The 10,670-nt window shown below is 26.4% G+C and overlaps 3 protein-coding genes across 6 annotated transcripts; all 3 read left to right on the plus strand.

The window, feature by feature from the left end:
- Positions 1 to 93: 93 nt before the first annotated feature.
- On the plus strand, positions 94 to 2,475 carry LOC127072412 (protein SREK1IP1-like). 2 transcript variants are annotated; one of them, XM_051012848.1, is made up of 2 exons: positions 94 to 221; positions 470 to 2,475. In XM_051012848.1, exon 2 carries the CDS (start codon positions 480 to 482, stop codon positions 945 to 947), a length of 468 nt encoding a protein of 155 aa, XP_050868805.1. In that variant the 5' UTR covers positions 94 to 221; positions 470 to 479; the 3' UTR covers positions 948 to 2,475. The 2 variants fall into 2 exon arrangements, with proteins under 2 accessions (XP_050868805.1, XP_050868798.1); XM_051012841.1 differs by having other exon boundaries at positions 100 to 322.
- A 4,261-nt stretch (positions 2,476 to 6,736) lies between these two features.
- Positions 6,737 to 8,298, plus strand: LOC127072592 (nitric oxide synthase-interacting protein homolog). Of its 2 annotated transcripts, XM_051013106.1 has the most exons (6): positions 6,737 to 6,831; positions 6,913 to 7,210; positions 7,294 to 7,405; positions 7,494 to 7,894; positions 7,973 to 8,081; positions 8,155 to 8,298. In XM_051013106.1, the coding sequence occupies exons 2-6, from the start codon at positions 7,035 to 7,037 to the stop codon at positions 8,224 to 8,226; spliced, it is 870 nt and encodes a 289-aa protein (XP_050869063.1). In that variant the 5' UTR covers positions 6,737 to 6,831; positions 6,913 to 7,034; the 3' UTR covers positions 8,227 to 8,298. The 2 variants fall into 2 exon arrangements, with proteins under 2 accessions (XP_050869063.1, XP_050869064.1); XM_051013107.1 differs by lacking the exon at positions 6,737 to 6,831 and having other exon boundaries at positions 6,838 to 7,210.
- A 681-nt stretch (positions 8,299 to 8,979) lies between these two features.
- On the plus strand, positions 8,980 to 10,588 carry LOC127061442 (60S ribosomal protein L6-like). Of its 2 annotated transcripts, none has more exons than XM_050988307.1 (4): positions 8,980 to 9,059; positions 9,479 to 9,670; positions 9,737 to 10,010; positions 10,175 to 10,588. In XM_050988307.1, exons 1-4 carry the CDS (start codon positions 9,057 to 9,059, stop codon positions 10,519 to 10,521), a joined length of 816 nt encoding a protein of 271 aa, XP_050844264.1. In that variant the 5' UTR covers positions 8,980 to 9,056; the 3' UTR covers positions 10,522 to 10,588. The 2 variants fall into 2 exon arrangements, with proteins under 2 accessions (XP_050844264.1, XP_050844265.1); XM_050988308.1 differs by lacking the exon at positions 8,980 to 9,059 and adding an exon at positions 9,103 to 9,121.
- Positions 10,589 to 10,670: the final 82 nt, after the last annotated feature.

A 10,670-nucleotide genomic window follows, 5' to 3' on the forward strand; every position in this document is an offset into this window, starting at 1 on the left:
AACGATAAAATAAAAATCTGTTTTGGATAAAACAGAACGAAGAAATAAATTATAAATTGCTGATATTATAACAGATGGCACTGCAGTAATATGAAAAAAATACAATTTTATACGAACTGCCGCGTAATTATCTCTTTGAAATCAATTATATTTTTATATAACATAAAAACAAAAGAATAAACCGAAGTTAATCAGTGAATTAAAATTTGTTTAACTTCTCAGTAAATATTTTTTTTATTTTCAAAAATATACTTTCATGATTGCTAACATTGTTATATTGTTAACATTATTACATTGATAACCTAACTTTCGGAGTATTTCTGTATGTATATACTAACAGTTTTTGTGATGCTTAAATTGAATATGTAAAAATATATATTTTAGTAGTTAATTACAATGTATTATGTTGTAATTGTTTCTTTCTATTCTGTTTGTTTTTCACAATTCAATTTTTCAATTTCATTTACAGTTACTTTCAAATGGATCCAGAATTTCTTTCGAGATTGGTACCTCAAAATAAAGATCATGCTCGACCTGCTTGCAAAAAATGCGGTTATGCAGGGCATCTCACTTATCAATGTCGCAATTTCATTAAAGTTGATCCAAACAAAGAGATTGTATTGGATGTAAGTAGTACCAGTTCCAACAGTGATGAAAACTATATGACTCCATTAACAGAACTACGCGAAAAAGAATTAAAGAAGAAATTGAAAGAAGCTAAAAAGAGACACAAGGAGAAAAAAAATAAGAAAAGTTCTAAGAAAAAAGAGAAATCTAAATCCAGCGAGACCGAATCTGATAGTTCATCTACGGAGGAAGATGAGAAAGAAAAAAAAGAAGAGAAACGACATAAACATAAGAAAAGAAAGAAGAAATCGAAGCATAAAAAAAGAAAGAAACATAAGAAGTACAGTTCATCAGAGAGTGAAAGTGATAACAAAAAATAATATCAATAACGGCTCATTATCAAAAACTTACCAATAAAATATTTAATATAAAATATTAAGTCTACCAGAAAATTTTATTCTTTTTTGAATGAAAAGAAAATAATTCATTTTCAATACATTTATTAATATTTACTGAACAATATAATTTCCATTATTACTAATCGTCTTTTTCCAGCATGATGGTAATTTCTGGATCTCATTTCTATAGAATGATTTATCTTTGGAGATATAAAACTCAAATAGAGCTCGATTGACATTGCTTCATTTCTGAACTTTTTTCTCTTCAATAAATTTTGCAAGAAAGAAACAGTTGATAATTGGATGATAATGGTTTGAAGAGATGATACAGGTGGATATGACAAAATATCCTAATCTAACTCTGTCTATTTGTTAGCATGTCAAAACAGCATGTGACTTAGTACTGTGGTGTAATATAATTTGCTTCTTATTGACCACTGCTAGTCTCTTTTCCTGAGTGTTTCGTTCATATTTATTGATTTTCAAATCAAGCCTTCCTTTGGGTTTGAGAAGCTCATAATGTATTGATTCTTTAATGTCCCACCATATACGCAAAATTCTTTTGTTAAAGTTCAAACTTAGTTCCCAAGTAAAGAAAGAAGATCGTTCGGAATTACAGTATGTTTTTTCTCACAATGTTCTCATACCAGTTATCATCTGGTCTAAAGAAGGTTCGTTTTTGTTTCAAGCAGAGATACACAAATGACAACTTGATCATATAAATTTTTTTCACTTAACTCATAAAATATTCATCTGGAATATTTATACACCAATCCAATTTTCCGAATATGATTTAAAATGATTTGTTGTGTTGAATTCAGCTTTACCACAATCTTCAATTTTGTCCAAAAAAGATCTTGCTGTATAATGGTGTTGACAATACTATCATCGATCCAAGATGGCTTGTCATTAAGATCGAAAAGCTTCAAACTTTTCGAAACATCTGCATGTTTCATAGAAAATTATCTTCACCAAAAACGTGCACCAAATTTCAACATGCTTCTGTAGTATTTCTATCTTGTTACATACAGAATACAATGCCGTAAATGAACTTTATCAATAGACATGTTTACACAATCGAATTTCATCAATTAATAATGAGATAACAAAACCATTATTTCAGTAAATTTAAAAAAGCACAAATATAAAAATACAATGATAAAAAGAGGCAGCTATATATACATATGTTTCAAACGAACACATTTATATGTATTGAGATGATGAATTACAATTATTGGACAGAATTTTCCAATAAATCTATTAGTTATAAATAATTTTATAATTGTACCATATGATTTTTCTCAACACTACGTACATATATTAAATATAAATTATACGTCTGGATCTCTTTATGTGGATACATAAAAAAGAATTGTGTAAAAAGTAGTTCACAAAAACTTGTGTTAAATTAATGCAAACTATGCAAACTATGCAAAAAGCCCTTTAAAATATAGAAATATATTCACTAAAAACATTTTATTGAACGAACATATAAAAGAAAAATTAATGTGTTAAAGTAAATGAAAAAAAATATTTTTTTCCAAAAACTACAAATGATTATCATGACATTTTCTGCAAACTACTTAGTGTGCGTTTTTGCAACAATATAAAAGTAAATAAAACGTGTGAATAAAACACATTAAGAAAACCTTCCATGTAGAAGCTTATATCATACTAAATTATCATAATATACCATCATAAATACATTATCATAACACTACTATTATAATTTTTTATTAATTTTTAATGTAATTAGAAAATATAAAAAATATAGAAATCCAATGAAATCCTATAACTCATTCAAATTTTAACAATAAACTTGTTTTTTACACAATGCAATTTTTATCCAATTTTGTTGATTAAGAGTTTGTTCAAAAAATAAAAGATAAAGATATGAAATTATTTTTTCTGATTTTTGAAAAAATATTATTTTCTTCGCAAAACTCATGTCTAGAGAAAGATTATTTTCAGGAGTAATTTTCTCATAAAGGAAAACCTCTTTCGAAAATATTAAAAAAATAATTCTGTATCTTCATCTTTTATTTTTCAAATGAACCACTTTTCATTTAAATTATAGTGCAAATGTTTATTATGAATTGAATGATTCTGATATGATAAATCCAAAAAGCACAAAACAAGGTTTATGTCTCTTTGTAACTCTGGACTGATTCTAATAAACAAGGACTTATTTAAAAAATGAATTTATTATATGAGACTATTTCTTTAGAATTGTAATAAATGATTTTGTTCTCACATAAATTAATCTTAAATATTATTATTTTTTACAGATGATTTATTTTAAAAATCATAATTTTGTTTTAATTCAGAAAATGTCATGTTATGAACCAATATTACATCTTTTAAATGAGTCCTTGTTCATAAAAATGTATCAATAATTACACTTGTATGTTACGCCATTTAAAAAAAATTTCGTTGAATTTATACTTATCATATTATTTTAGAAACATGATTAAACTATAGACTTTATACAAAATTAAAAAATTTAGATATTATATTATATTATGAAGTGTAATGTAATCTTTAGTCTATTAATAGTATATTTTTTCTTTAAAGCTAAAATTGTGCTTCTCAAATATTTTCTTGCATGTTACTTCTGTTAAATAATTTTAAACAATATATTTTCTGATGTTATCTTTTCTATAAAATAAGTTATTCAATAATAATCTTAATATCTGTATAGAATTTTGACTACAACATATAATAAATGCAATAAGAAAAGTAATTTCCATTTTTCATTACTGCACATAATATGTATTGATCCATTTCTTTTCAATTTTATGTAAGTACTTACATATGATCTACTGTGATATAATCTGTAATTACGCACATTTTGCTAATAGTATTTTATTTTATTACTTTCTTGTTGTTTAAAAGAGAATAAACGATCCTTTTACAAAGTACTTATTTCATATATTTCGAACCATTTAACTTCTTTCTATTAAAATACGAGATATTTCTAGCAAGGCTTTTTACCATTACTACGTTTATAAAAGATAAACAAAAGATGATCCACAGATTCTTAATCGCTATAATTAAGGTTTCTTGGTAATAATTCATTGACTGATATATTTTTTTTCAGTTTCAGTTCAGTTACCGATCTGTTATATTGTTTCTGTATCCAAAATTGTCCGATATTGATAATATGATGATAAACAACTTGCAGTCTTTTGTTTATAATACAACAGAGAGAAGAGATTTTCTATTACTCCAACTATTATCAGCCTTAACGCCTTTTGTATTAGGTTATAATCTCCGTTGCCATATCGAAGAAAAAAGAGAAAAAATCTAAGGATAATAATCTAATAGTGTTATTAGGTAATAGTTGTTATTAAGATTAACTTAGATAACGGTGAATAATGTATCATAAGGCGTAACTCATTTCACATGACATAACTAACGTATGGCAATAAAGGATAATATGACGTTATATATTTCCTCTAGAGTAAATTCACCCGATAACGGTGATTGCGATATATTATATTCGTCCCGTTTTCTTCGCTTGTTGGTGAATGGCTTTTTTATACCATTATTAATTTTACAATATTATTTTTCATTTTATAAAAATGATATTTTAGATGTCACTTTTAATAAGATTATGCTGTGATCAATTAACTATAGCATTTTTTGTAAAATTTTAAACATCAAAAAATGAAAAACATTTCTGTTATATTTTTTAAAACTAAAAAAGCAAAAATATGCAAAAATGTGCAGAAAGTGTTGTTGTAAATTTATAAAGGGAAATTTTAATGTCAAAGATGTATTTCATGAAAAAACGCTAGGACTAAACGATCAGAACAAAATTTTATTAAAATAAAAGCTGAAATGTCACTTTTAAATAAAAGATAATATTTATGTGCCTGAAATTAATAACGACACGAAACTAATGTCTAAAAATTCTATTCTATAAACTTCGAGAGCATTAAAGACGGGGATAAGCGAAGCAATAGAGAATCTTCTTTGTTAAAACAAATCTTTAAAAACATTTCAAAAAAATATCCTTGATGATGATCTCGAGTGATCTCGGGCGTAAAAAAATATAACGGATCGTTGACTGAACTGAGATTGAACGGAAATGTATAAATATGTACATTTAAATTACATATAATAATATAATCATTGTTGTCGAACAATCAAAAAGGAGACTGAATTGAAATGCTTGAATCGACTTTTTTTAGCTTACAATCTTTAATCTATGATATGGCCATATATGTAATACTACTATATTACTAATTAGGGTCAGGAAAATGTTAATAATATTACAGTATCAACAATATCCTTTGCTCGTTAGAGCGTATCTACCAATAAAATCAGTAATACTCATATTCCATGTAATCTTATGACCAGGACGAACACGAAGCTGGTATCACGATAGTATTGGAATATTCACCGACATGTCGAAGTAATGTCGGCAACCTCTCAATAAATATGCTGATATTGATGAGTGCTCGTTTCCTACCTCATCTCGAGAGTAATTGCGTATTTTCATTCTTCTTTATAATGGATTTTATCTTGATTAAACTGTATTGACTTTGTTTGAATTAATAAAGCGTGTTTGTGAAACGAAACAAATGAAGAGTTCAAGAATCAGAGAAAAACAAACTTTGATTTGAAGTGTACTCTTCTTAAAGCTGAACTTTCTATAAATAGACAGAAAGTCGAATGCCGACAGCAATCTTATTGTTGCGTCAACAAAGACAACAATTTCGTCAATATCGTGGCTGATATCAACACCAATTTTATTGCTACGAGTACGCCCACTTAAATTAAACGATAATACATTATTATAATAATTATAATAATTACAATATTATTATAATAATTATTATCGATTGTTAGTAATTATTAATGACTATTATTATATAAAATTTATTGTCATTTTTGTATTCCATTTGATATGTATTTCATTAATAAAATATCAATTATATTTGATAATCTTATTATTTTTGTTATTTTTATTGTTATATTTATAATAAATGTCTGTGTAACACATTCATAAAGAAATATAATTTTATAGAGTTCAATTTTTATTTACAATTTTATATTATATGAATATTATCTATTTTTATTAAAATACTTTACTATTGATTACCTGTTATTAATAAATTATCTTTAAGAACAACTGTTTTCTTATTTAATATATTTGTCGATCATAGAAAAACATTTGTAAATGAGTGTAACTTATAATTTTATTTATATGTGTATCCCAATCTTATGTGTCTACAATGGTTATACAATTCAGTTTCATATTTAACCGCCTGCGCACAATACCTCGCGCACAATGGATAAAGTAAATTCTTTTGTTTCACTTCATCGATGACTTTTCGACTTAGGAAGATTGGAAATATAGAAGTACTTATAAATATATGGATATAATACGAAAGCTCTTTTTAATGCTCTCAAAATCCACAGAGTAAGATCTGTAATATCTATTTAATAATATATTAAACTGATGTATGTAAATACCAATGACTGAAACTGAAATATAACTGGAGTGACGGAACGAAAATTGAATTGAAACTGAACTGAAATGTCAATTAACATTAATGGGATACTTATGCATTCAACTATTATGAAATATATTCGTTACTGTACGAAATACGTATTATTAACTTCTTGAAAGCTAATTTGAAAAAACTGACGATCTTATATTGTCCGATGAAAATTTAATTCTTCGATACCCGCGCACTAACGGTACGATGGTTACACCTGACCTATAAGTATAGATACCAAATGATACGCTGGATACCATACAACGAGAGAAGGGGTAATATTTCCCTAACATGCTTCTAGTTCTTATTTTTACCGCACCCGTTACTGAGGTAACATACGAATTGAGCGAGAGATGGTAAGCAGATGTGAGATTATACGTTTCCATTAATTATAAATAAAACAAATTTATCCAATCAGTTTGTTATAATTTGTATAGATTTATCCTCATATAGGTATATACAGATAGATTCAAGTACATGAGTGTATATTAAATGAACTCAAATTTTCGCATCATAATTTAATAAAAAAGTTCAGAATTGAGAAAAATTAATTAAAACAATGACGAGACACGCGAGAAATTGTACCGCTGGCGCTGTTTATACTTATCACGAGAAAAAAAAAGATGCAAGTGCTTCAGGTTATGGTACTAATACACAAAGAGTTGGAAAAGATTCTGTAAAGGATTTTGATTGTTGCTGCCTCACTTTACAACCTTGTAGAGAGCCTGTAGTAACGTATATATTACTTATTATTTATTATCTTCTGTTAAAAGATTCTTTACCTTCGGCTATATTTTTGTTGATCTTATATTTTATAGAAAAGATGGTTATCTCTTTGATAAAGAAGCGATATTAGAGTATATTCTAACGAAGAAAAGAGAATATGGCAGAAAATTAAAAGAATATGAAAAACAGAAACATAAGGAAGAGGTAAGCTGTCAATTATTTGAATTAATACAAAATGTTAAATGAATATAAATTTTATATTTTGCTTTTTCTTCTTTATTTTTAATTATAGGAGGAGTTACATGAGCGAACTGTAAACGAGGAGCTGTTAAAATTGCAGAACTTTTTAAAAAGTGAAAAAAATATTGTTTCAAGGACCAAATCCAAATCAAATCAATCAAATAATTCGGTTTCAAATATGAGCAATGGAAAAGATAAAGCATTACCTAGTTTCTGGATTCCTTCTAAAACACCCGAGGCAAAAAAAACAAAATTACAAAAGCCCAATAAAACAGTTTACTGTCCTCTCAGTGGTAAACCTTTGAAATTAAGCGACCTTATTTCTGTTAAATTTACTGAAGTTAAAGATCCAGATGATAATAAGTCGCTTATAGTAAAACAAGCACGATATATGTGTCCCATTACACATGATATTTTGAGTAATAGTGTTCCTTGTGCAGTAATTAAAACGACGTAAGTTAAATCATGTAGATATAAAATAAAATTAAACAAATATAGTACATATAGTTACAATAATAAGTAAACTTTTAGTGGTCATGTTATCACAATGGAGTGTGTTGAAAAAATATTAAAAAAAGAATGGATCAATCCATTGGATGGTTCAAAATTAACAGAAGCAGATATTATACCTCTACAAAGGGTAATATATATAGATATATTTAAAATATGTAAGTGAACGTTTCTCTTTTTAACTGTTATCTTTAATTTTACAGGGTGGCACAGGTTATTCAGCTGTAAATGATTCTTTAGAAGGTAAACACGAAAGACCAGTATTGCAAGCTTAAATATACAAAAAATAATTTTTTGTAAATATGTAATTAATAAAATTTACAATAAAAGATTTATTAATTCAATAAGTGTTCTACATTGCAATATATATATATATATAAATTATATTATTATACTATGGTATATTGTTAATAATAGTACATGATATATGATCAGTGAAAGTATATTGCTAGAAATATTCTAGTCAAGATTGTATTAGTAAAAATTTGATTTAAAAGCATAACCTGACGTACTAGCTACACTTTATTAAAGCTACTGTTATTAGAGCTGTAAATCACCATTTTTTTATATGTTAACGGAATATTTTCAGAAAATATAAAAAAGAAAATTGATTTTTTTGTCCGAGAAAGTCATATAAACCATTCAATAGTAACTAACTCATAACGTAATTATTGTCTTTTAAACGACAAAAAAGCGATAATATATATATATATATATATATATATAATGAATATATTATATATGTAAAATATATTATATGATAATTTTAAGAAACTTTGGATTTAAAAATTCTAATAGTTACTTTTTAAGTACTGAGGTATGTAAGAAATATTTTTATTTATTTAGCAAAAATCCATTAATTATTATTTATGTTTTAGACATTCTTAGTTGCATAAATTTTGTTGTAATTCATTTACACTTAATTAATAAATCTATGATATAGAAATTGAAAATAATTATGTTTCCCTATTAAACATAATGCTTTTCTCGTTCTTTTTACAAAGTATTTCAGAATTCTTGATATAGATGTCGATATTTAAGCTTTTCATTCATTGAGGACCTGATAGATGGAGTTGTGTTGCAACCTCTTTTAGCCGCTCGATTTATGGTAAGAATGTGTCTAATTGAACGATTAAAAATTATCCAAGAAATCCTATAATTATAACGTATGTATGTTCCAATTATTAACCAAATATTCTACCTTTTGTATCCCTTTTCTATAATTTGAGATATATTTTTTTGTTCCGAGGCAGTTTTCTTAAAATTTTGAAAGAAATTTGTAAGAAAATCTTGCCAGAATGTTTTTGACGTTTTATTTTACACTACTTATTTAATTATTTTAATTATATTTTGAACATTTAAATTTTTTCTCTACGATATAAAATTTATCCAACATTTATCTTATATCATTAAAATTTTGTTATAAATCCAACGTGGATAAACCTAACCTAAAATTACCTTTGGTAACAGATTTTATAAACTGTGATTATAATAATGTGTTTGTAAAGATTTTCCATATTCCCACAGATGTCGGATACAAAGAAAAAATCACCGGAAAAAACTGCACCAGCAGTTATTTCGGCCAAAAAGGAAGGCACGAAGAAACATAGCAAGCCAAGAAATTATGATCTTGGAAATGGTGTTTACAGATTTAGTCGTTCACGCATGTATCACAAAAAAGCTATTTATAAATTTTTAGATAAAAAGACACCTAAAATCGTAAGTATTATAGTAAATCTTATTTATAAAATATTGGAAAGAATTTATAACAATTTTATTTTATAGGTAAAACTTAAAAAACCATTAACGGGTGAAAAAGAAATAGGTGGTGATAAGAATGGAGAGAAACGAGTTGTTTTGTTGAAAAAGAGAAGAGCTAATTATCCTACAGCAGATCCTATCACGAAAAGACATGCCAAAAAGTGCTTCCGTGAACATCGTCGATATTTAAGGCCTACTTTAGTTCCAGGAACTATTTGCATTTTATTAGCTGGACTACATAAAGGAAAACGTGTTGTCTTTTTGAAACAGTTGAAAACTGGATTATTATTAGTTACAGGTTGGTTTTAATATTATATTTTTGTTAATTCTATCCATAACAATGTGCATAAATAGTCAGTCATATATATATTTTTTTTATTATTATTACACTAATTTTATTTATTATTTAATTAATTTTATTATTTTAATAAGACTCAATAAATATAAACATTTATGTCTTAGGACCATTCCTTATCAACGGTTGTCCACTGCGTAGAATAAATCAGAATTATGTCATAGCGACTTCTACACGTATTGATCTTTCTGGATTTAAATTGCCAGAACACATAAATGATGAATATTTCAAAAGGAAACGTGACAAGCGTGCAAAGAAAGAGGAGGGTGATATTTTTAGTAAAAAGAAAGAAGAATACAAGCCAAACGATCAAAGAAAAGCTGATCAAAAGGCAGTGGACAAACATATAATAGAAGCGATTAAAAAAAATCAAGACAAGAAACTATTGTTCACCTATCTATCAGCTATGTTTGGTTTGCGAAGCAGTCAGTATCCACACAGATTAAAATTCTAATATGCAGTTACAACTAACTTGTATGTGTGACTTTTTGAATAAAGATAAAGAATAATTTTACCTTTTATACGTTGTATAATTAATTACGAGTCCATTTATCTATAAAAAGTACGTCTACGAGATGTTTCACTGTGTCCAATAAAAAAATT

The sequence above is a fragment of the Vespula vulgaris genome, chromosome 2 (genome assembly GCF_905475345.1).
Source record: "Vespula vulgaris chromosome 2, iyVesVulg1.1, whole genome shotgun sequence".
Lineage (NCBI taxonomy): Eukaryota > Metazoa > Arthropoda > Insecta > Hymenoptera > Vespidae > Vespula > Vespula vulgaris.

What these genes read in the sequence shown, in the direction of transcription:
- LOC127072412 (XM_051012848.1), top strand. Translation starts at nt 480, where the DNA reads ATGGATCCAGAATTTCTTTCGAGATTGGTACCTCAAAATAAAGATCAT.
- LOC127072592 (XM_051013106.1), top strand. Translation starts at nt 7,035, where the DNA reads ATGACGAGACACGCGAGAAATTGTACCGCTGGCGCTGTTTATACTTAT. An exon ending in TGTGCAGTAATTAAAACGAC is followed by an intron (nt 7,895 to 7,972) that starts GTAAGTTAAATC and finishes GTAAACTTTTAG; the next exon opens with TGGTCATGTTATCACAATGG. An exon ending in ATATTATACCTCTACAAAGG is followed by an intron (nt 8,082 to 8,154) that starts GTAATATATATA and finishes TTAATTTTACAG; the next exon opens with GGTGGCACAGGTTATTCAGC.
- LOC127061442 (XM_050988307.1), top strand. An exon ending in ATAAAAAGACACCTAAAATC is followed by an intron (nt 9,671 to 9,736) that starts GTAAGTATTATA and finishes TTTATTTTATAG; the next exon opens with GTAAAACTTAAAAAACCATT. An exon ending in TGGATTATTATTAGTTACAG is followed by an intron (nt 10,011 to 10,174) that starts GTTGGTTTTAAT and finishes TTTATGTCTTAG; the next exon opens with GACCATTCCTTATCAACGGT.